Below are 22363 nucleotides of genomic sequence, written 5' to 3'. Positions count from 1 at the left end.
ATTTTTGTTTACGTTTTTCTAATCGTCCTCGACCCGTCAACTGATAGTGCCCCTTCCCTTCCCTATAAGTAAACCAAAGACATCGAGACGATGCAATGCAAAAGCGCAGTTTTATGGCTATTTCCGCTCTTTTGAAAAACAGCGAGATTGTTCAGTAGGGTGGGCAATGCGCAATATTTAATTTGCTGAATTTTCTTTGGGAACCAGAATCATCTTTCTTTCAACTGACTGAATGTTCTCGTTAATTGTATTAAAAAATATATAATTTCAGGTCATATTCAATTAATAAGCTAAGATTCTAAACGAATTGAGTTAATTTTGTTTTGTTTTTTTAATAGTTCGAGTATCAACTGTCGCGTTTCCCTGTGCTTAAGATGGGAAAATGTTGTTTCCGTGTTGTTTGGTTAAAGCAAGTGGATTCCAGTGGATGCACGGTATCGGATTGGGCCAAGAAACATTCAGAAACGGAAGTGTTCTGCAAAATCTGTAGAAAATCATTTTCGATTACGAAAGGATTCCAGGCTATTCATCAACATGCGAGGTCCGCAAAACATAGAGATGCATGGATCGCTCAACACGGTGCTAACCAAATGCATCTAACCGTAGAGCAAGAAGCGGGGTCCTCTGGAATAGTTCCGAACAAAAAACTTCAATTATTCAGCGAGAAGCATAAGATAAGGTTGAATCACATTAAATTCAACCCAGAAATAGACATTCATTTTACATTTTTTTTTTGCAAAAAATGTTAATTAAAGCAAGTGGTTCACTATGGGATGCTGAAAGCTTTAGGGTTTTAATTTGGAACATCTGACTATGTGTTAGATTTTGCTGTGCTTCCGTAATTGGTAATTTTCCGTTTGATTTAATCAATATTTTTCATAAAATAGATACTGAAGAGTTGTGAAAGGAAATGGATTTTACCGGATAATCGCTCCAGTTACCAATTACAATAATACCAATAGTGCACTAAACGAAGCGGTCAAACCTAATAAGAGGCGTAATGCATTAGGAGATGCCATTAGATACGAATAGTATTGCGAACTCAAAGCTGACAAAAACTCATATGGGACTGATGTGCAGCCCTGCCTGTAAGAAAACTGACAGCATATAAGTGCTTGTATACAATACCAAACCAGGGTCACAGTCTCGTATTCAACGCTCAAAGCTTGAGGGTATTTGTTCAAATGAAATACTATATGGATGCGCATGAAAGCTAGTAGAATTGCCAGTCTTCTTGGTACGTTGTGTTCCATCGAACAGCTGAAATTTAGATGTGTTTTCCTGCAGATGAAGACGGATTATATAGGTGGTTGTATCATAAATCACGCAAAAAACCATACAATAGCGATTGTTTTTATTAACGATAATTATAATGAATTTTCATAGCATAATGTTTAAAATGTAACACACATTTTGGGCAACAATTATGAATTGGAACAGGTTTACTGAAAAAAAGGATTTATCTTGAAAATTGAACAAAATGAAAGAGTAGCCAGCAGCAGGCTAGTGTAAAAATCAATCACTCATGTCTGTTTACAACAGATACCGATCATACAAGAACAAATACTACTAATATTGACAAAATGCTTAAAACCTTCTTATACATTTTTAAATTGGAGCTCAATAAGTTCTACTTGGGTCTCCTTTTTTAATCACTTTTTGTTCCTTAAAAGTCACTTAATGGTCACTTTTTTACTCATTTTAGTCACTTAATGGTCCCTTTTTTACTCATTTTAGTCACTAAAATCACTATTTTTGGATATATTTGGTGCTATCAGCCCTGCAGGAAATGCTCTTCAATGTTATGTTTAATATTTGGATTTAATAATGATGCTGTGCATAGAAGTATTATGATTTATTTTAGTCACTGATCCTTTCATATTTACGTACATGAAATAATGTTACAAATAAAGGCATGTCCGGATTGTTACATGTGGGCTTCGACGGAGCTTTTTAGAAACTTTAAATTTGCTAAGAAGTTCCGCAGGGAACTTGCTCAGAACTTTGTTGCAGCCATGTTTGCTTGCCTAAAGTTTTTACGGATGTTCCGGATGTTCCGGATCTTCCAGTGGACCATCACTTAGTCTCCAGAGTCCCTATTCCGAACACAACTCCGAATTCATTCTGATAAGATGTCTATGAGTGGTTTCCAAAAAACCGTGGAGCTATAGGATCAGTTTAATGCATTGACCACTTTTACGGATGTTCCGGATCTTGTAGTGGATCAACCTTACCGACACCAATGCTACCGACTTCCGGCGGCGCCTACTGGGATTGAACCCAGGCCTGCTGGGGTGAGAGGTAATCACGCTTACCACTACACCACCGGCGCTGCTTATATGGAAATTTGTGTTTATTAAAAATCATGAAGTCCCCTTAGCCGGGGGGTAAGTCGCAACACTTTGCGTTTTTTAGATTTGGATTTAAGTAGTCTCGAGAGGGTCGAGTAAATTTATTAGGTCACATGAGATGGAATGACCCATGTATATAGTAGGTCAAATAGGTGCACCAATTGAATTGAATTGAATTGACCTGAATTAATAAAATGTCTCCAAAAGTGTAACGATAACCTCAGTTGGTTTGAAATTGCATTTTTTCATCCTGCTTTAAAATTTGATTTATTACTACAAGTGTCATAAATAATGGATGTCAACATTACCCCACACTGATATATGTGCGAATTTTGGCAAACTGCCTGTCAGACAAATTGTTCACTGTCTGCATCAAAGTCAACAACAAAAACAGGATGAACACAAAAGAAAAGGCAAAAAACTTACACAATCCAGCCGTTTGAGTCTCTTGCTGACGAATGAACGATAAAAATGCACCTAACCCGCATCGGTAGCGCACAAGAGATATACCAAGCCAAGCCCACCAATACCCGACCGTCCGTTCACCCATCCGAACCAAATAGCTCAGCATCCTCCTTATCAAGCCGAAGAAGAAACAAAAACTGTAACGTGAATGCTAGCGTTTATTTTTTGCACTTCGGCTCTCTTTTGTTTGGATGCCTCTCCTCTGGAGAATACCTACGCGCAAATCACGTGGATCCACCACATGCGAGATAAGAGAAAAATAATAAAAAAGAAAATTGAAATCAACAAAAAAAACGAAACTGACCGCAGCACTTTCACTCAAACGAAAATAATGCATCATTTTTGATTGATTTCCAATAATATACTATGCACGTATACACTAACAGAGTAGAGTTGCAAAAGAGTGATGGTTAAATATTGCGTTATGCCAATCGGGGGTGGGGTTGTGCGGGTGGTCGGTTGGTGTGAATGTTTCGTTTCACTTTCGTTTGAAACAGAAGAAAGAGATAATTCGCCAAGATTATGGGATGCATCGTATGTGCGGGTGGGTTAGGGGCCATACATAAATGACGTAGCACTTTAGGAAGAAGGAGGGATCTGCAAAAGACAACTTTGTTGTAACCTGTCGTGTAGTAAGTAGAGGTAAATACGCTACGAAGAGAAAGCAGGGGGTCTAAAATTGGTTAATGAAATACTACATAATTTAAGTATGCCCCCTTATTTGATTGGTGGTTCGGATTCAATGCCAAGCATTTGAAGCTGGGTGCTGTTGTTGATAATGTATTTCTTTGCTGTTTAATTTATAGGGGTATTGAGGTAAATGCATATTCGTAATCTGCATTGAAAATGGAACCGAAATCTAGAATTTTATCAATTTTGGTGCTCTGAAACTATATTAAATAAATGCGATTACATTACCAAAAATAATCATAATAACACCCCTCGGTGGGACTTTGTATGCGAGCGAACTGTCAATTTGTCAGTTTAATGTCAAGTAAATTTTGAAATCCTGTTCCAGCAAAATGAATTGCTGAATCACGTCCAGCAAAACTAACATAAACTGAAAAATCAGTGATATGAAATATTTTGCTGAACATTCCAGTATACTGTATGAAGCGTCAAAATCAGGCCAAAATCTATGAGTCGCTCCTTCACGATTTATGATTATTTTTATGTTCAAGAAGTGTTCGACTAACACAATATCATGGAAATTATATAAAAAGTGCTTTTGTCATGAAGTAATCATACTAAACTACCTTAGCAACCTGAATTAAGTTGAAAAACTTTCGTTTTTCTCTAAAATTTACAGTTTTTTTTATTCGTAAACTTACCCAGGAGTCTCCTTAATAAAGAAACAACAACAACAATAACTCACCCAGGATGGCCCATCATAGCTTCTTCAAGATATGATTTTTTTTAAGAAGTGCAGTCATATGAATTATTTAGATAGTGCAGGCACATTTAATAAATTACTATATACAGCTGCATGGAAGTGTAATAAAATATTTATTCCAACAATGAGACGTCTCTTTCTAAAAAAAAAACAACAATCGAGATTTGCTGCTCTTCCAGCAAAATTATTGATCTTCCGTTTTGCTGGATAATCAGTTAAGTGCTGTCAATTTGGCATTGGACTAAATTGCTGGTCGATCAGCAAAAATATTTTGCTGGATGGATTGCAAAATATTGCTGGTTTGCAGCAATTAAAAATGAGTGTGTAGTTTTTATTTTGATTTAAATCTTGATGTTTAACGAGATGAATGTCTATGGGATCGAAAAAAAAAATATCATTATGCTCAGAAAACGAAGCTTTTTCAGATGACGTATAATAACCGATTTATTTTTCAAAATTTAAGAACCCAATTGGCATCCAAATATACCAATGGAACTCTATACATCTAAACTTTAAAAAAATAAAAATTTCCGGTCCGATTATTTTGAAAACAAATACGAAGATGGACAATTTTTGGTGAATAAAAGCTCAATCTCGGAAACTAAAAACACAATTAGGTAGATGAATGATTTTTCCACCATTAGGAATAGTTTGTTTGTGAAATTGAGCTTTTACCTACGAGAAATCGGTGATTGTTCTATTTGTTTGCAAAAACATATACGCCCTAACCACGAACCAGTCCGGATTAGTAGAAGGCGTGGTGGTTAGCATCCATACCTCTCACGCCAAAGTCACGAGTTCAAATCTCACCCCCGGACAAGTCACGAATGACCCAAGAGCGTTAAAGTGACTATAATAAAAAAAAAATAGGAGGCGTGTTGATTGACATTAGGTGGTGAAAACAATTTGCTTTAAAAAAATGTGTTGAACAATAATAACAATCAACCAATGCATAAATTTTATGAAATCATTATTGATATTCAGACATTGAAAAGGCGTGCTCTATTGACCCAGCTTGTAGTTTCTACAAAGCGTGCCTCATGGCAATTCGTAAATTTGAAGATTATTTTGAATATTTGACATGATATCGCTCACGTAGACAAAATGTGAAACTTGAATTTAAAAAATTCAAAATGGGTTTTTTGTTTATTGTTTATTGTTTATTGAAAAATTCAACTGACAAATACTGTCTAAATGAATAGCTTAGCTTAGCTTAGCTTAGTCTGACTGCACGTATCGATAGTTGCACTCCGTGATTGATCTGAACCAGTGAAATTGTACAAAGAATCAACTGAATGGGGCTTGGGAGTAACCTGCCATTCTCAGTGTACATGTTCCAGTGACTCCTACCTTTAAAGATCAATAACGTCACCGGCCACGTCCTTGCAATCAGGTGGGAGAGGGAAGGAATGTTAGTGTGTGACTTTTGTTGTTTTGGGACCGTGTTTACCTCTGCATCCCACAAAAGTCACAGGAAGGAGGTTTTGTTAGTGGGTTAGGTTCGTTGGATCAGGATTCACCTTGATAAGTGATGCGATCTTTTGTTTTGTGTAGTTATTTATAAGTGTTTTCGATTTATGCTCTAAACAGCCGGCTGTCTAGAGATGCAGATCATTATTAGATGTGTGTATACCGATTTAAACCAACAATAAGGATACTGTTGGGGCCACTCACAAAGTGTGATGATGGTTTATTTTATTTTATCAATGACCAAAATAATTAATTATAAGCGGTTTGAACCGATTTAAACCAACAGCAAGGATGCTGTTGGGGCCACTCGAAAGGGGGATGGTGGTTTACTTGATTGAATATAAAATAATTATTAGAACCGATTTGACCCGATTTAGACCAACAGCAAGGATACTGTTGGGGCCACTCACAAAGTGTGATGGTGGTTTATTTAGTTCGGAAGAAAATGAATTTGTATACTTCTTTTTTTTTATATAATAGAACGAATTTGTACTGATTCAAACCAAAAGCAAGGGTTCTATTGGGGCAACTCACGAAGTGCGATGGTGGTTTATACTATAAGGGCATAAAACAAAATCAAGAGCCATTTCGGTTTCCATAGCTTCCTAGACACTCGGCCGCAAAATAATCTTATCCGACGGAAACGTCTCGATCATCACGCGATTTACCGTATTGATTCAAATTCCGAACAGTGCGTTAAAATCATCCTTTGAAAAACACCTTTTTAACCTAAAATATTGCTGATCCGCTCAGAATGTATTTAAACTCACGACTTATCGTAATATGGACATCCTAAAAGAAAATTTTTCAAAATCCGTCCCATACAAAAACACAAGTGCTCAGAATTTGAGCGTGTTCGTAATATGAATCAGAACGGTACAAACTGTAAAAATACCATTATACAATACATACTGGTATCACGTATGCCCCATTCACATTCACTCATGCATTTTGGGTTCATTCACACTCTTAGTCATAGAATAAAATTCATTCAACGTTCATTCATAATTTTTTTGTTCTGTCTCCACACACACTAATACAGCTTTGTGTTTATTCCTCCTCCAAACCCCCCCACTCCCACGCCTCATTTATCATTGAGAAAAAAGGCAGCAAGATCTACAAGATATTCCCTGCAATCATCACGTGGTAAAACTACTTACTCCCTCGTTAAAATTTAAGTCGAAATTATATTTAAAAAAAAGTGTTTCATTAAGAACAGTGCCCATAATACTCCCAAAACTATCTCTGAGGTATGAAATCCTTAAATATATTATAGATTATGTTAATATAGGTATATTCGCAACGAACCATGTATTTTTAGGTTACAACCATGGATTTTTTGACTGACAATAAGGGCGATTTTTAAATATGTAAATAAATAAAAGAGAGAAAAAAAGAAATAGTACTCCTGTAGATTTTCCGGAAAATCCGCAAAAACACGAGTGACACCCACCCAAACTCGAGCAGAATACCACCCATTCCCGAGCAAATCCACCCTCACAGCTCCCGAGCAAACCGCATCCAAACTCGAGTTGATTATTATTATTATTTTGTCCGATTTTATATTCACCACAAAGCGCTATCAAAAACTACGCTAGGTGGCAGCTCAATATGCGAAACTTTTCATTTCGTGCGGTTGTTGTCATAGGTTCAAAAGGGTACAACCGCTTTCGTCAACCATCTCCCGGGAACAAAAGCTCACACCTGCAAACCGCCGATATCATCAGATAGAGGAATGTTTCCTCTATCAGCTGGCACCGGTAATCTACAGGAGTGAACCTCTATCTGCGAAAAAGCGGCAGCCAAAGTCACTGTCCACAAATATGAGATCAAGACCAACAATTGAAATGGCCCCAACTCCATTTTGCAAACAAACCTTGTAAGGCCATTCTCTCGCGAACCGAAGTCCGCAAAGGCAAACCAACATAATGAACAGGTAGAGGAAATTCTCCTCTACCCGATTGTGGTTTAGGTTTGCGAATGAAGGCCTCGGTTCGCGAGAAAACGGCCTTACAAGGCCTGTCTACAAAATGGAGTCAAGGCCATTTCAATTGTTGGTCTTGAGATTGAACAAATACTGTCTAAATGAATAAAACTTAAACTAAATAGTTACGGTCAACGGTACGGAAAAGGCCAAGTAGCCGATGACGAAACACGTCAGCTGATACATTGAAGTCGAACATATAAAAAAAGTTGTTGAATTGCCGGCTGATTGCTCGAATTGGCTCGTGTTGTGTATAATTCCGGCTCCGTGGTTCCAAAAACAGAAAGTCGCGTTGACGAAGAGACCTCTCAGGGGCATACATATTTAGCTGTGACAGCAGTGTTGGGCAGTCAATGTCACCTGTAAGCAGCTTTCCAGCGAACATAGCTTGAGCGACCGTCCGTCTCACCTCTAATGGCTCGATTCCCAGGAGACGGCAACGCTCCTCGTACGGTGGCAAGTTCGTTGGGTCACGCCAGTTGAGGAAACGAAGAGCATATCTCACAAACTTGCGTTGAACGGATTCAATTCTAGTGATCCAGCTAGCATGGAAAGGGCACCAAACAACTGAACTTGACTCCAATAAGGATCGCACAAGCGAGCAGTAAAGTGACCTGAGACATAGCGGGTCACGAAACTCGTCGGCAATTTTGAAAATAAAGCCCAACTGTCGATTAGCTCTGGAGATGATGTCAGTGTAGTGGATTCTGAAAGTGAGTCTGCAGTCCAAGGTAACGCCGAGATCCTTTATGTGCTCTACACGAGCAAGACAGCGTCCGTAGAGACCATAGTCAAACATGATTGGTTCAATTTTTCGGTGATATGAAATAATGTTACATTTTTCTATGCTTAGACTCATCAAATTTCTTGAGCACCAGTCAGCAAAAATACTTAACATATTCTGGAGATCCCAGCAGTCCGAGAGGCTTTTAATAATTTTGTAGATTTTCGTATCGTCTGCATAGAAAACGCGACATCCTAATGGTATCAGCAAGGCGACATCGTTTAAAAAGATCGAAAATAGTAGCGGTCCTAGGTTACTGCCTTGCGGGACTCCCGAGTTGTTTGAGAAAACATCCGATTCCGACGCGCCAATCTTGACATGTACATAGCGATTCACCAAGTAAGATCTGAACCAATCCACAGCAGTTGACGAGATGCCAAGTATCTCCAGCTTGGCCAGCAAGATATTATGGTCCACCGTGTCAAACGCAGCTTTTAGATCCATATACGCAGTATCGACTTGCCATCCTGAATCCATGCATCGCAGACAGTTAGAAGTGAACTGCACCAGGTTCGTGGACACGGAGCGCTTCGGGTAGAAACCGTGTTGTTCTGTATCGATATAATTTTTGCAGCGTGCGAACAGAGCACCATTTATGATAATCTCGAACAGTTTTGAGCAGGCACACAGGGAGGTGATTCCACGATAATTTATGACATTCCGTTTATCTCCTTTTTTGTGCACTGGGAACAGATAAGAAAGTTTCCAGCGGCAGGGGAACTCACATTGCTGTCCCGAGAGATTGAATAGTCTCGCAAGTGGAAGGCAGAGATTGGCTACACAACGTTTTAGAACTGATGACGGAATGCCGTCAGGTCCGGAGGCGAACGATAGCTTCAGTCTGCGTGTTGCGGCTATCACCATGTCTTCTGAAATGCGCGGAATAACGAAACTAAACACATCACGTGGCATCCCAACAGCAGCATCCAGCACTTGTGTTGGCGAAGCGGAGAAATCGTTGAACACTTGCTTGAAATGACGAGCAAACATGTCGCATTTTTCTCTTTCACTATTAGCCGAGTCATTCCCGAGAAACATGGAACAAGGCAATCCGGATTCCTTCCGTTTTGAGTTGACAAACGACCAAAAACTTTTCGGATTCGTGCGAAGGTTCGCTTCCGTGCGTCTCACGTGTCGATTATAGAGAAAACGATTGTAATTTCGATAACTACGACTCGCAAAATTGAACAGTCGTTTGTAGTACGGCGAGCGAGAGTTACAATACTTTCGGAGGGCGGCAGAGCGTTGACGTTTTAGCACGCGTAGGCGTGGGTTAGACCATGCAGGCTTTAGCGGAGGTCGTCGAGCTGGGACAATGCGGAAAATAGCATCTTCCAGTGCTGCACTGAAAAAATCCACTGCATCATTCACGCTAGCGGCAGTTTCGATAAATTGCCAATCAATTTCCGCAAGCGCATTGTTCAATGCAACATAATCGGCCCGGCGAAAGTCCAAAGAGTAGCACTCAGATGACGGCGTAAAAAGAATCGGCGCAGGTAAACTAAATGACACGACGAGAGCGGGATGATCGGCATCTAGATCAATCAGTGGCTCGACGGGCAAGGAAACAGAAGTGCCCGGTAGTGCGGAATTATTTGCCAGGACAAGATCTAGCAAACGTCCATTTCGGTTCGGAAAAGTATTCACTTGTGTGAACCCGTAAAAGTTAAAACCGTCCAAAAGAGCACAGCAAGCAACCGGCATATGCGAAAACAGTGGAGCAATTAATGGTGTGCCACTGTCTGTAAAGCGCCACTGTAGACCAGCTTGATTGTAGTCACCAAATACGAAAGCGGGAGAGCAGGGACTTAATTGTGACGAAATTGACCCTAACGATTCCACATGCTCACGGATGATCGTGCAGTCGTTTTTGCGGTCGGGAGGCAGGTAGATTGCGCCTACACTAAGCTTGCTTTGTGGAAGTTCTACGACAATCCACAGCTGTTCCAGTTGACTGGAAATGGGTGACGTACTTACGTAGCTGGCTAGTCTAGTAGATACTGCAATCAGGACTCCGCCACCGCGCGATTTTTGACTGTTTAGGGCAGACCGGTCAGTTCTAAAGACGGAATAGAGTGACCCGAAAAGTTGCGATGAGTAAATTCGGTCGTTCAGCCACGTTTCCGTCAGCACAATCAAATCATATTCGGCCTCCGCAACAGCCAGGAGCCAGGTTCAGAGCCACTTGCCTGGGTTGGCTACTTGCCTACACCGACTGATAGTCAAGAGTGGTAATTGTAACTGCTTTCTCACCCTAGTGTGTCTGGGTTCAATTGGGTTATTGGGATTTTCTGAGACGAAAAAATCTCTGGTCACGTCTTCAGAAAGGAAGTAAAGCCGTTGGTCTCAACTCATGTGTTGATGGTTTCGATGGGTTTCAGGCGTGGAAGTCGCCTCCCTGGCAACCGACCGTGATTAATCAACCGACGCTCGATGTTGAATCTATTTTGAAACAGAGAACGACGTTAAATAAAGAACAAAAAATATATACACAGTTCGAAAAAGTAGTGTAAATATCTGTTCAATATGATGCACATAAATGGAGCGTCACATATCATATATGTTTACATTATGTATCATATAAAGTTCTGACACATTTCATGCAAAGTAGCAAATATTATATACAAAAGCCCATCTTTGTAAACAACATTGTTTACAAGTTGCTCGGTTGCATGAAATAAAATACAAGTCTACGTGAATGAATGTTTACATCACAATTAAAATTCAGAATTTTTATCTGTGTACCGTCAAGATTCGCAATCCTGACCTAACACCTCGTCCACAAATCCTGACACTTTTAAAAGTTGATTATCACTGTCTACTATGCTCAAATGGGCACGTTAATTTTACCATGGTCTTTTAGTACACAGTTCGAAAAAGTAGTGTAAATTTCTGTTCAGTATGATGCACATAAATGGAGCGTCACATATCATATAAGTTTACATTATACATCATGTTAAGTTTTGATACATCTCATGCAATGTAGCAAATATTGTATACAAAAGCCCATTGTTGTAAACAACATTGTTTACAAGTTGCTTGGTTGCGTGAAATTAAATACAAGTTTACGTGAATGAATGTTTACATCACTATTAAAATTCAGAATTTTTATCTGTGTATCGTTCATTTAGTGACAAGTTGGAACGTGAGAACTATCGAGCGATTCCAATACTCTGCGCAGCCTACAATGTGTTTTCTCAGATCATCTTTCGCCGTCTATTTCCCTTAGTTAGCAGATTTGGGAGAACTTCTCCCAAGACGGTGTTGTGGACGGGAAATTGACAACAGACTTAATCTTTACCTTAAGGCAGATCCTCAAGACCGCTCCCAATACTATTGACGAGCTATGGAAGATTGTGGTCGAGAGTGGTTTTCCCGAGAAACTAATCAGACTGATCAAGGCTACAGTGGATGGTGAACAGTCCTGTTTGTAGATATTGGGTATGTTTTCGGACTCGTTTGAAACATGTCAAGGACTTCGTCAAGGCGATGGTCTTACCTGCCTCCTGTTTAACATTGCACTAGAAGGTGTTATGAAGTGTGCTTCACAGATGACGTGTACATTATCGAAATAACATTTTAGGCTGTGGCATGGCAGTAAACCAGCAGCAAAGGTTGGGTTAAAGATTAATACGTCGAAGACAATATATTTGTTGGCCCACGCAAAAAAAAAACCATTCCGGTTTTCGTGAACAAAAAATCACGATAACCTGAATTGCTTTCATTTGAATTCATGACTTAGCTCCCGTAAACGTGATCGAGTAAATCACATTTTCTTTAAATAGGGTTTTTGATCTAATTTCCGTCCTACTAAGCACAAGCCGAGCTTTACCTCTTTTTTCTGAACGAGTTTAAACAAAAAAAATGAAGTATTTCTGTCAAAGATGACTTCTAAATTTATTCACCTTTCCATACGTATCGTTGGATTTGATAAAGAGTCACAAATTGTTGAGATATTGTTTAAAATCTAATACTGCTTCTTGATTCTAAATTCGTTCTACAAGTTTCAATTCCGTCCTGACGGGCTCCACAAGACCTTGAGGTTTGGTAGACTTCGCCCCCGCACTACCATGTACAAGCCGCTAATAATACCGGCAGTTTTGAACGAGCACCAGTCGTGGACAATGCTCGGGGTTTTCAAACTACGTGTGTTTAGAACGAAATTTTTGGTGGGGTATATGAAAACGGCGTAAGGAGGTGATGAACCATTAGCCCAGTATCAGGAAGTCGCTAAAACTTAAAATATATAATTGGCGGGACACGTTGTTAGAATGCCCGATAGCAATCCGTCAAAAATGATGTTTGCTTCGAATCCGGCCTTTACAATGTAAAGTAGGTGAAGTCTCACCTAAGGACATTGAACCAACACAAGTATGGTAAGGTAGGCATCCAGTCTAATAGAATTTGGTCTAAATTCATTTCTACGTTAATCATAGTGTCCTAAATATGAACAATTACCTTCAGTTAAACTAAACAAGGACATCTGGTTTCCGAACTATGCATAAAATAGTTTGACTAAGCTGTATACAAACACATGGCACCAAGGTACTAGGCATCCAGGGAAAATTAATTTATGCCACGTGAAGCAAATTCAAACAATAAGTTTGAACACATAACAGAATACCGTTAAATGCCTCGTGTATAGAACGATTTAGACTCCGTCAAAGAGCTCTACATGGCAGGGATAAAACTGAATATGAAAAACCATTTAAATCTCAATGTTCAATGATCGACACAAAATTAAGTCGTAAAAGGCATTCAATTCAATCAACCGTGTGTTTTTTGCATTGCATAGGACCCTCAATTTAACATGAACGTTTTGCTTACGTTTTGCCATTTACGTAAAAGATGAATTGCGATTCGTGTTATATTTTTTTCTAATCTATGTGTGTAGATATCCGATAACTGCTTATTCTTCGAGCCTGAAAACATCAAAAAGCGGTGGTGTACTAAATAGCGCTACAATTTCTTGAGTCACCTTCAGCTTTAAACAAAAAAGTGCACGCAAAAAGAGTATCACTAAATCAAACCGAATGCCTACCTCATCGAATCAATTCATCAAACCTGTAATGTAAGCGAAAAACGCATTTCACACCCTTGAAAATTATGTACGTATCTGGTAGCTGCAACACGATCAGTTGCCTTTCCTCTCTATTTAGAAGCCTGTAGATATACGTACATAGCGAAAACGTGAAGATCAATACAAATTGCTGGTTTAATATATCTACCCATAGAAACTGGCAAAGTGGTTATAGCTCGCTTCATTAGGCAAGTTCTGTTGTCGAAATTGCCAATCAGCATATCTTGCTCGTGGATTCGGTCTTACTGACTGTGAAGAACTTTCCTCTTCATTTAACTGGGTAAAAAATCAATTTAACGTAAAACCGATGGAAAAATCATCACCAACGCTTTCGGTTTTCATGGACCATATTTAGTGCAATGCACTATGGGTCAGAAAGCAAATGTAGCAGGAAAAATACAAATCCATTGGCTACGGAAAAGCTGTTTAAAATTATTAGGCCATAATGTTTTTTTTTTTTGAGAAAATACATTAAAACAGTTGAAAAGACTCAGATTAACAGTATTAGCAAAAAGGAGGCAGCGGGTTCGATTCCAGCTTTGGTTGGCACAGAAAGCTCTCACCACTACGCAAGTAACCATCAAGCCCACTAATGCAAAAAGTGTTAGTAGAACGAGAGATCCAAGGTACCGAGTGTCTAGCAACTATCCCTAGAAACCAACATTATTATTTTTCATAATAAATTAGAAATTTACATTCAAAAAAATCAACTATAATTGTGTAAGGAAGGTCGTCAACATTTATTTAAGTCTGGGCTTATGGTCATTTGGCCTAAAATCCTTCAAACCAATGGCCGGACACCCTCAGGGCGATAGTGCCACATCCAGAAATGATCCATATGCTCCCAGAAAAAGTGCTTAAATTCAGATTTGAAGTATTCAAATCTCACGAGCTTTAAATGATTCAATCATTATTGATCATATTGAATTGCACACACATCTGGCATTTTTTCGGGCGACTTCCCAGCAAATCTAGATAGAGCTGGAATAAGGGCATAGCAGCTTTAGTAAACAATGACTTCTCTCTATGATTTCTAGGAAGTAAAGGCACACCCACGCAAACCCACATTACCGTCGGGTAGGGGAAGTCTTACCCTAGCTGATGGTGATGTTGCACACTTAGAAAAATTTATGAAAATTTAGGTGCTCTGAGATGTCAATATGTCAATATACAAGCGTCAATTTTAACATAAAATTGAGTCATAATAGACGCGAAATTCAGCTCAATCAAACGTACTTTCGAACTTTTCAGTCTTGGAGCACTTAATTTTACATGATATATTTTTTTATGACTCATCCTTTATGTCAAATATGCATTCCGTCACCTGTAATATTAGGTATTTCTAAGTGTGTAGAGGTATGTTAAAATGTTCATTGTTTATAATCTTTACAAATGGCATGATTTTGTAAAAAAATTCTCATTCCAGAATAATGAGAATATTTCTTAGACTGCGATCTAGAAAAGTTTTCTAGGTCCCAGAGTTATGTAAATGTGTCTATGAGGTGTTACAGAAGTTTTTGTATTCGAGATCTTTCATAAAATTTCTTAAAATTGTAATCTGCGCCTCAGTTTGTCCTACATTCAAGATTTCCTAATAAATTTCCTTGTTCAATCTTTCACATACCGAAATTCGTTCTAAAAACGGCGATCTGAATCTAGAAAATGGTGTGCTATGTGAGGAAAGGGAGATTAGAAATGAACCGTGCTCATTCAATTAATGCTGATTTTTCGAGAAAAATCTAATAGGATCCTTTAACCATTTGTTTTATTTTAAAGAAACTTGAAAAATGCTCAAGGTGTGTTGTGAGTTTATAATACATCTCAAAGTGGGTCGCAATCAACGAAAAGGGTGTATTCGTTATAAATTGCACACACATATTTACTCACCAAAATTAAACCGAGTATAGGATTTTTTGAAATTTGCAGGTAATGAAAAACTACTAATGAGTTATGATTAACAAAGTTTGTTTAATTCAATTTCGTCTCCCATCCCGAATGCCCGCACCTTCCTTTTCACTCTACCCATCAAATTTTGTAAAACCGATTTTCCCAGTGTTCTATAACTTTCTTCAACTCCAGCTCTGTTTTAATAGTTTTGGGATGTTTGCGAAGTTCCGTCTTCATAATTGCCCAGAATTTTTCAATTTGGCGATGTTCCGGCATGATGCTACATCAGGCCAAAACAGAGTTGATCCTTTGTACTTCCTTATGAATGGCAAGATACGCTTTTTAAGGCACTCTTCCGTGTAAATCGCACTGTTGATTGTTCCGGAAGTGATGAAGGGAGTGCTTGTTTCACCACATCCGCAAATTGCCTGCCAGATCAGGAACTTCTTTGTAAATTTCGATAATTTCTTCTTTTGAACATCGTCGGGAACATCGAGCTTAGACTTGGGAACGAAATATTCTTACCCAGGAAGTTGAAGGAAGTCGGCTTTGATGTAAGTTTTGTCATCCATCACGATGCAACACGATTTGGTGAGAAGCTTCGTGTAAAGTTTCCGGGCGCGGGTTTTCGCAGTGATGTTTTGCTTTTCACTCCGGTTTGGAGCTTTTTGAATCTTGTTAACATGTAACCCAGCACGCTTGATGGTTTTCTGCACAAAACCGACTGACACCTTGGACTTTTTAGCGACATCTCGAATTGACATGTTTGAACGGATCTGAACTGTTGCACCACTTTGCTGATCATTTTACTGTCCATTGAACCACTTTAACGACCACTCCCTTCCTTCCTTTGGGCACTCAGACGCTCCTTGAAGGTCTTATCACACGCGCAGTTGTATTTGCAATTCCAAGTTTTTTAGCTATCCAGCGGACGCCTCTGGATTTTGATTGAAAGTGCACACAATTTTTTCACGGACAATTTCTTGTTTCGATTACATGACTGGAACTACTGTATGAATAACCATAACATTTACTCAAATATTCGGTGTGCCATTTATATCGAATACACCCTTTATATCTAATACCCACTAAGAGCCCAGAAAACGTCACTTACTCAAAACCCATGATTGAATTCAAAACCCGATTCAAGCAAATTCAAGAGCTGTACATCCTGAATGTAAACATCACAGCATTTATTTAAATAATACTAATCACCTACCGCTTTCCCTTACTCTTGCAGATCTGCCGAGGTGCCGACCTTGTGATAGAAATTCCCGGCAATCTCGGCCTGGATGGCTCGTACTATCGTCTCGACTACTTTCCCCCGGTTGGTAATCCAGCACCGAACGCGACGATTGCGTCGCGGGACGTCGGCGATGAGATTCAGTTCTCCAACGGACTACCCGGAACGAGGTACAACTTTTGGCTGTACTACACCAACTCGACCCACCATGATTGGCTCACGTGGACGGTGGCGATAACGACAGCGCCCGATCCGCCGGCCAACCTCTCGGTTGCTATACGGTCCGGCAAAAATGCCATCATTAGCTGGAGTCCACCGTCACAGGGCAACTACTCCACCTACAAGCTGAAAGTCCTCGGCTTATCGGACAACTTTTCTACGAATCAGACCATCACCGTTGAGGACAATCAATTTCAACATGTGCTCAGAGATCTTACGCCGGGTGCGACCTATCAGGTGCAAGCGTACACTATTTTTGACGGCAAGGAGTCGGTGGCATACACTAGCCGCAACTTCACGACAAGTAAGTTGTCGTTTATTATTTTGCAACGGTCACAGTTTTCGGGGGCAAAATGGTACACAACTAACCTAGTTTCTCACAAGCGTGGTGAAAGGATATGTAGTAACTAACTTCACTTTAGCTCTCATTTAGCTTCCAAGGTCAGTCCGGATTGATAAATGATGCGGTATAGTTACAGATTCAGACAAAGACATCAGCTTCGTACCATCAAGATAAGCCGGACAACAACAATCTCTTCAAACGAACAGCGGATGTTTCAATTGAAAAGCATATGCACAAATATATTTCATATAGCGATGATGATATATGCGTACCACGTCGTACATTCATGCGGATAATACTTATCCACTTCACTTAGTCGCAATTTCTGTTTCTTTTTCTCTCTTCCTAATTCGTAACGGGTTACTGCTAACACTAACACATAACTCACTCGCACTATGGGGACAACTTTTTTCCGCAGAACGCTATCGGCATAAAGATCTGTTGGACATAAAGATTCTGCGAGGTAATAATAGTTGCTAATCAAATTGCATGCTCACAATAACCGTCCAGTAGTGTTGCGAGTGTAAGCTACTCACATTTGCATACGCACACTAAATTATCTATTTAAAAAAAAAACAAAACGAATGCATAATCTGAAATAGGGTTGTTACAAACGGCGTGTATTTTGCAGAATTGGTTCGTTTAATAATACAATTCGGTCTAGTCGGCTGGGTCGGTCTAATTTATTGCCAAATTATTGTAAAACTTTCCGAATACTAGCAAATTCTCACAAGCTCCGCACGATTAACTGATAAAATATTCGATACATATTATTAGCATAACGTCACCCTCCGATTAATAGACAGAAAAAGACAAATTTTGTAACGAAAATTGTTTATATCTTTCCAACAAAAAAGATACACGGCAAATGAATCTGACTCATATTTGAGTCCCGTTCCCGCCGTGTCACATGGTAGTATCAGAAAAAGTGAGCGCCATCTAACATTCTAAAAGTGTCTTTGATTAATTTTACGGGAAATCGATTAAATGTTATTTTTATAAAACCTTAAGCTACGATCAGAATAACCAATTTCTCTGTCGCAGTTTGTCTGCCACAGACTTATCAATATTTGACTGTTGAAAATTTGTCTGGTAACATGATCATACTATCCACTTGCATCAATGTAGAGAGAGCAAAGTCAGTAATGAGGAATATTGTATTACTATCAATTACTGATAATTTTCGAATAAACTCAGTCATCTTTCATTTACGTCGCGAAAAAAAAACTATCTCAGTACGTGTTCTCTCTCTCTCTCTCTCTCTCTTAGATCAGTCGATTACTCGGAGATGATTAAAAACTGCACGATTTAGTCAGCCGCTTGTTGTTTAACAAAACAATTAATGATCGTTGGAAACAATAAATTATGTTAAAACAAACTAAAAATAGGTACAAACCGGATTCGGACCACGAACACAACGTACTAGCGCTTCTTATATTCCTTTAGCCTTTCCCTTATCCTAAGCATTGATAAACCAGTGGTGAAAAGACAGATTTGATAATCACAACAATTATCAATGCTTAGAATAAGGGAAAGGCTAAAGGAATATAAGAAGCGCTAGTACGATAATTTGGCTGCTCACATGTACGTTCAACGGTTTTGCTATGTTTTTGTCCATGATAAAAAAAGAAGTGAATGTAAAAGATGTGATAGGAATTCTTTTAGTGATTTCTGTCGGACTCACTTCGTCTCTGACGAAGGATGTATGGAAGAGATGATTTTTGCACCGTGACAATTTATTTTTGATTTTCTTCAAACGTCACTGACCAAACTGACCGTTACCAACTCTAATTAGAGCAGTTCCATGCCAAATATCAAAACATAATTAAATTTTGGACTCGATTATCTCTGATTTGCATGAGACTGTACATAATTTTTTGTTATGGGCAAACATTCACATTTATGATAAATTTTTGAATCTTGCGATAATTCGACATTATCCAAAAAAAATGTACAACGCAAATGTCACTTTTAATCGCAATGACGTCTGAGGAAAAATGCTGGGGAAAAATTAAGTTTTTCTAGAAGTGTATTCTAAATATATTTTACAAAAATTTATATTTTTTTCACACATTGGTCATGCAGAGATTTATTTCCGTTCAACGAATTAATTCCAAGAGGAAGAAGTTTCTCCACAGCTGTCAAATAAACAAGGCTTCAAATGTGTCAACGCACACTCTGTTTTTTTTTTCAGTATTCAGCTTATTTTCATACTGCCTTTATCTCGGCCGTTATATCTTTAAAAGTCGCGGTAGGACTCTACGTGACTCTTCCGCCACCGGGCGGAAATTTTTCTTAACATCCGTAATATAACAAGTACTGAGGAACCTAGAGTCAGTTTGTTAGTAATTTTATCGGAAATTATTGCATTATTGTCTTGTGACCGAACATCAGTTTTTTTTTTGGGGTTTGGGTTTGATAATACTTGATGAATATAGAAAAACATACGTGAAACTAAAACAATTTATGAAACTTTAAATGAGTTTCCCAAGTTTTAAAACAAAAGTTTTAAATTGTTACTTGGGATACAATCAGAAACATAAGCAATGAGAAAAGAAGACAACATTGAATTTGTGGTGGTTGTATCGGAAATACATTTAATAAGTGATTGTTTGAGTGCCTTTTCAATCAAGCGAAAAACAAAAACAATATGTTTTTTTTAGGTATTTGGAAAATATTTAAAACATACACACAAAACTCTACACGATATCAAAGATAGAACCAAACCTACATAGAAATCCTTGGCCACTAAAAAATTTACAAAAATCGTTGAACAAAAACTTTTTGTCAAATCTTTGAACTTACTGTTGGTTGCCTTTTTTCTGTAATTTTTACACAGAAAACAATCTTTAAAATTTCAAAAATATTACACACGTAACAAGTTGAAATTTAGAACAAAAGTTGTTGTTCTTCGATTTTAAATGTCCAAGGATTTAAATATAACAAATTTTGAATTTTTCAAAGGTTTGGAAAAATCAAAACATATTGAACAAGTACATTTTTTGTTCTTTAAATTTTAAACTTCTTTTGGATTATTTCCCCAAAATTAGTACAAAAAGTTTATTTTCCCTATATTCTGATAATTTTGACGTCCGATTTACGTGGTTTTTGTCCACCCTATTTTTCACGTAACTTTTACTGAACTTGCACGTAGCCAAACCAAATTTAGCTTCAATTATTATCCACGTGATTAGTCAGGTAAATAAGACAGGATTTCCACGTACTGCTTACGTGAGATTGGGATGAAAACTACAGGAAAACTGGTAGCGTTTACGTGATATTCTGTTTTGTTTAAAATCAAATATACCATATGAACAATATGATCCATTCATGCCTTTTTCATACATTGCAATGGCGACCCGAAAAAATATTGCATCACGCACAGGGGTTGAAACTGTTGACGTTTTTTACTACACTCGCTTCGTTGTCCTGTGCGACAGTTTGTTTGTTTTCGTACTCTCATACTCTACCGTCGTCTCTCTTACACAACGCAAACGGTAGAACAACATTCGAGCAAAAATAAAATTATCAAATAACTATCATATGACAAATGTGATTTCGTTCTAATTCCTCAATTTGGTGTAAATAAAACCTTTTCTGATCAGAAATGCTATTACCAGAACATCGTTGCTTGCTATTTTCAGAATTCACACAAGCACAGCATCAGTAGCTCTTATTATGGGAAAAACTAAAATACATACATTCGTGACGGTCTTCGGCAACAATGTCGTATGACAGAGCCGTATGACATTTTAGTTTGGTACTGTAATTTGATATCTTGTTTTGCAAGTGTCGGAAGCAAAGGCAGTCAATTATCACAGAAAATGTGTCGACTACAGTGACCGCTTACAAGACGCACCATCTAGCGTTGAAAAAGGTCAATCGAAGTGTGCGAATATAGCACTTATTACAAAAAAATAATGGTCAAATTTATTTTATTATTTACATTTAGTATATAACATGAAAATGTTTATGAATGTGTCAAAGTTGTCATCAAATAATATGCTGAAATAAATATATTTAAAATAATATACAAATTTTCATTTGGTTAACCCCTCGTGAAGATTAACAAATACATTGGTAGCTTTTTTGGCCTCAGAGGTGCTTCCATCTCTAAAAATTCGGTTTACCAGCTAAGCGAAAGAGTGTAAGTATAATTATTTGTTAAAATGCTTTTAACGTAATTTATACGTGAATTTGAATGAGAATATTGGAACGTATATACCTATCCTATATTCAATATTTGGCAATTTTATCGATATTATATTGGCGATTTTTATACGATTCTCCCTGTTCGTTGAGCCTTACATAGTTCCCATAGTTCACTACACGTTTCAATCAAATTCAAAGCAAAAGTAAATATAAATGGTTATTTGAGTAGCTTCATGCAAATCGGAGAAGGTCCAGTCTGATTGATTCGTGATTTGGCTTAGAACTGCTCATTAGTATATTATGTTTCTTATCCCAAGGAAGGTGACAAGTTTTCAAATCCAAAAAAAAATCCTAGTCTTACCAGGGAATCGAACGCAGCCGCTTTTGAGCATAGTACCATAGTACTGATGTAAGAGACGCCCCAATTTTATAAGTTCACAATCCTGATTTTTTTGCATGTGAATCCTGAAAATTGTCAGGTTTACGAAAAAATCAAGGTTGAAATCTGGGCAATATTGGATATGTAACTTCAAATGTTACCTGAGTCCATGAATGATTACAATAGTTCAGTAATTGGAAATTTATAGTAAGTCCAATATCATATAAATTTAGGAAAACCGCATTAAGAATAGGGATTTTAATAGAAATTTAATTAGATTCAGCAATTTTGGCATCAGCACTATCAGATAGGTCTCTCACACTGCACCATTTCTGGGATGATTCCATGAACTTTCGTGGAACATTTAGCATTGCGATGCTAAATAGCTTTAGGACCGTTTATTAATTATGTCACCCAGGAAAAATTGTGTACATATGTCCCGTTTATATTAGCTATCACAACAAACAATTTTACCACAGATCAGTTTTTACTGGCTAAAATTGGCATATACATTTAATTTTTGCCTGTATAATCTACTTTGTAGTTAAAATAATAAGTTAAGGTCTATTCTTAATATTTGAGTAGATCTTAACTTATAATACCAAGCAGATTA

The 22363-nt window shown here is 38.0% G+C and overlaps 1 protein-coding gene across 11 annotated transcripts in view; it reads left to right on the top strand.

The window, feature by feature from the left end:
- Positions 1–22363, top strand: part of Ptp10D (Protein tyrosine phosphatase 10D) — a 98705-nt gene that overhangs the window by 57942 nt on the left and 18400 nt on the right. For 6 of the 11 annotated variants that reach the window (XM_065235946.1, XM_065235939.1, XM_065235938.1 and 3 more), the window contains exons 2-3: positions 16655–17180; positions 17638–17682. In XM_065235946.1, the coding sequence (XP_065092018.1) occupies positions 16655–17180; positions 17638–17682 (571 nt within the window). The remainder of the gene's footprint in view (positions 1–16654; positions 17181–17637; positions 17683–22363) is intronic. The other 5 variants (XM_065235948.1, XM_065235941.1, XM_065235940.1 and 2 more) reach the window with 1 other exon arrangement.

The sequence above is a fragment of the Ochlerotatus camptorhynchus genome, unplaced genomic scaffold, assembly GCF_037179485.1.
Source record: "Ochlerotatus camptorhynchus isolate MF236.1 unplaced genomic scaffold, CSIRO-AGI_Acam_v1.1 ptg000510l, whole genome shotgun sequence".
Taxonomy (NCBI): Eukaryota; Metazoa; Arthropoda; class Insecta; order Diptera; family Culicidae; genus Ochlerotatus; species Ochlerotatus camptorhynchus.
This window is presented reverse-complemented; position numbering and strand designations above follow the sequence as displayed.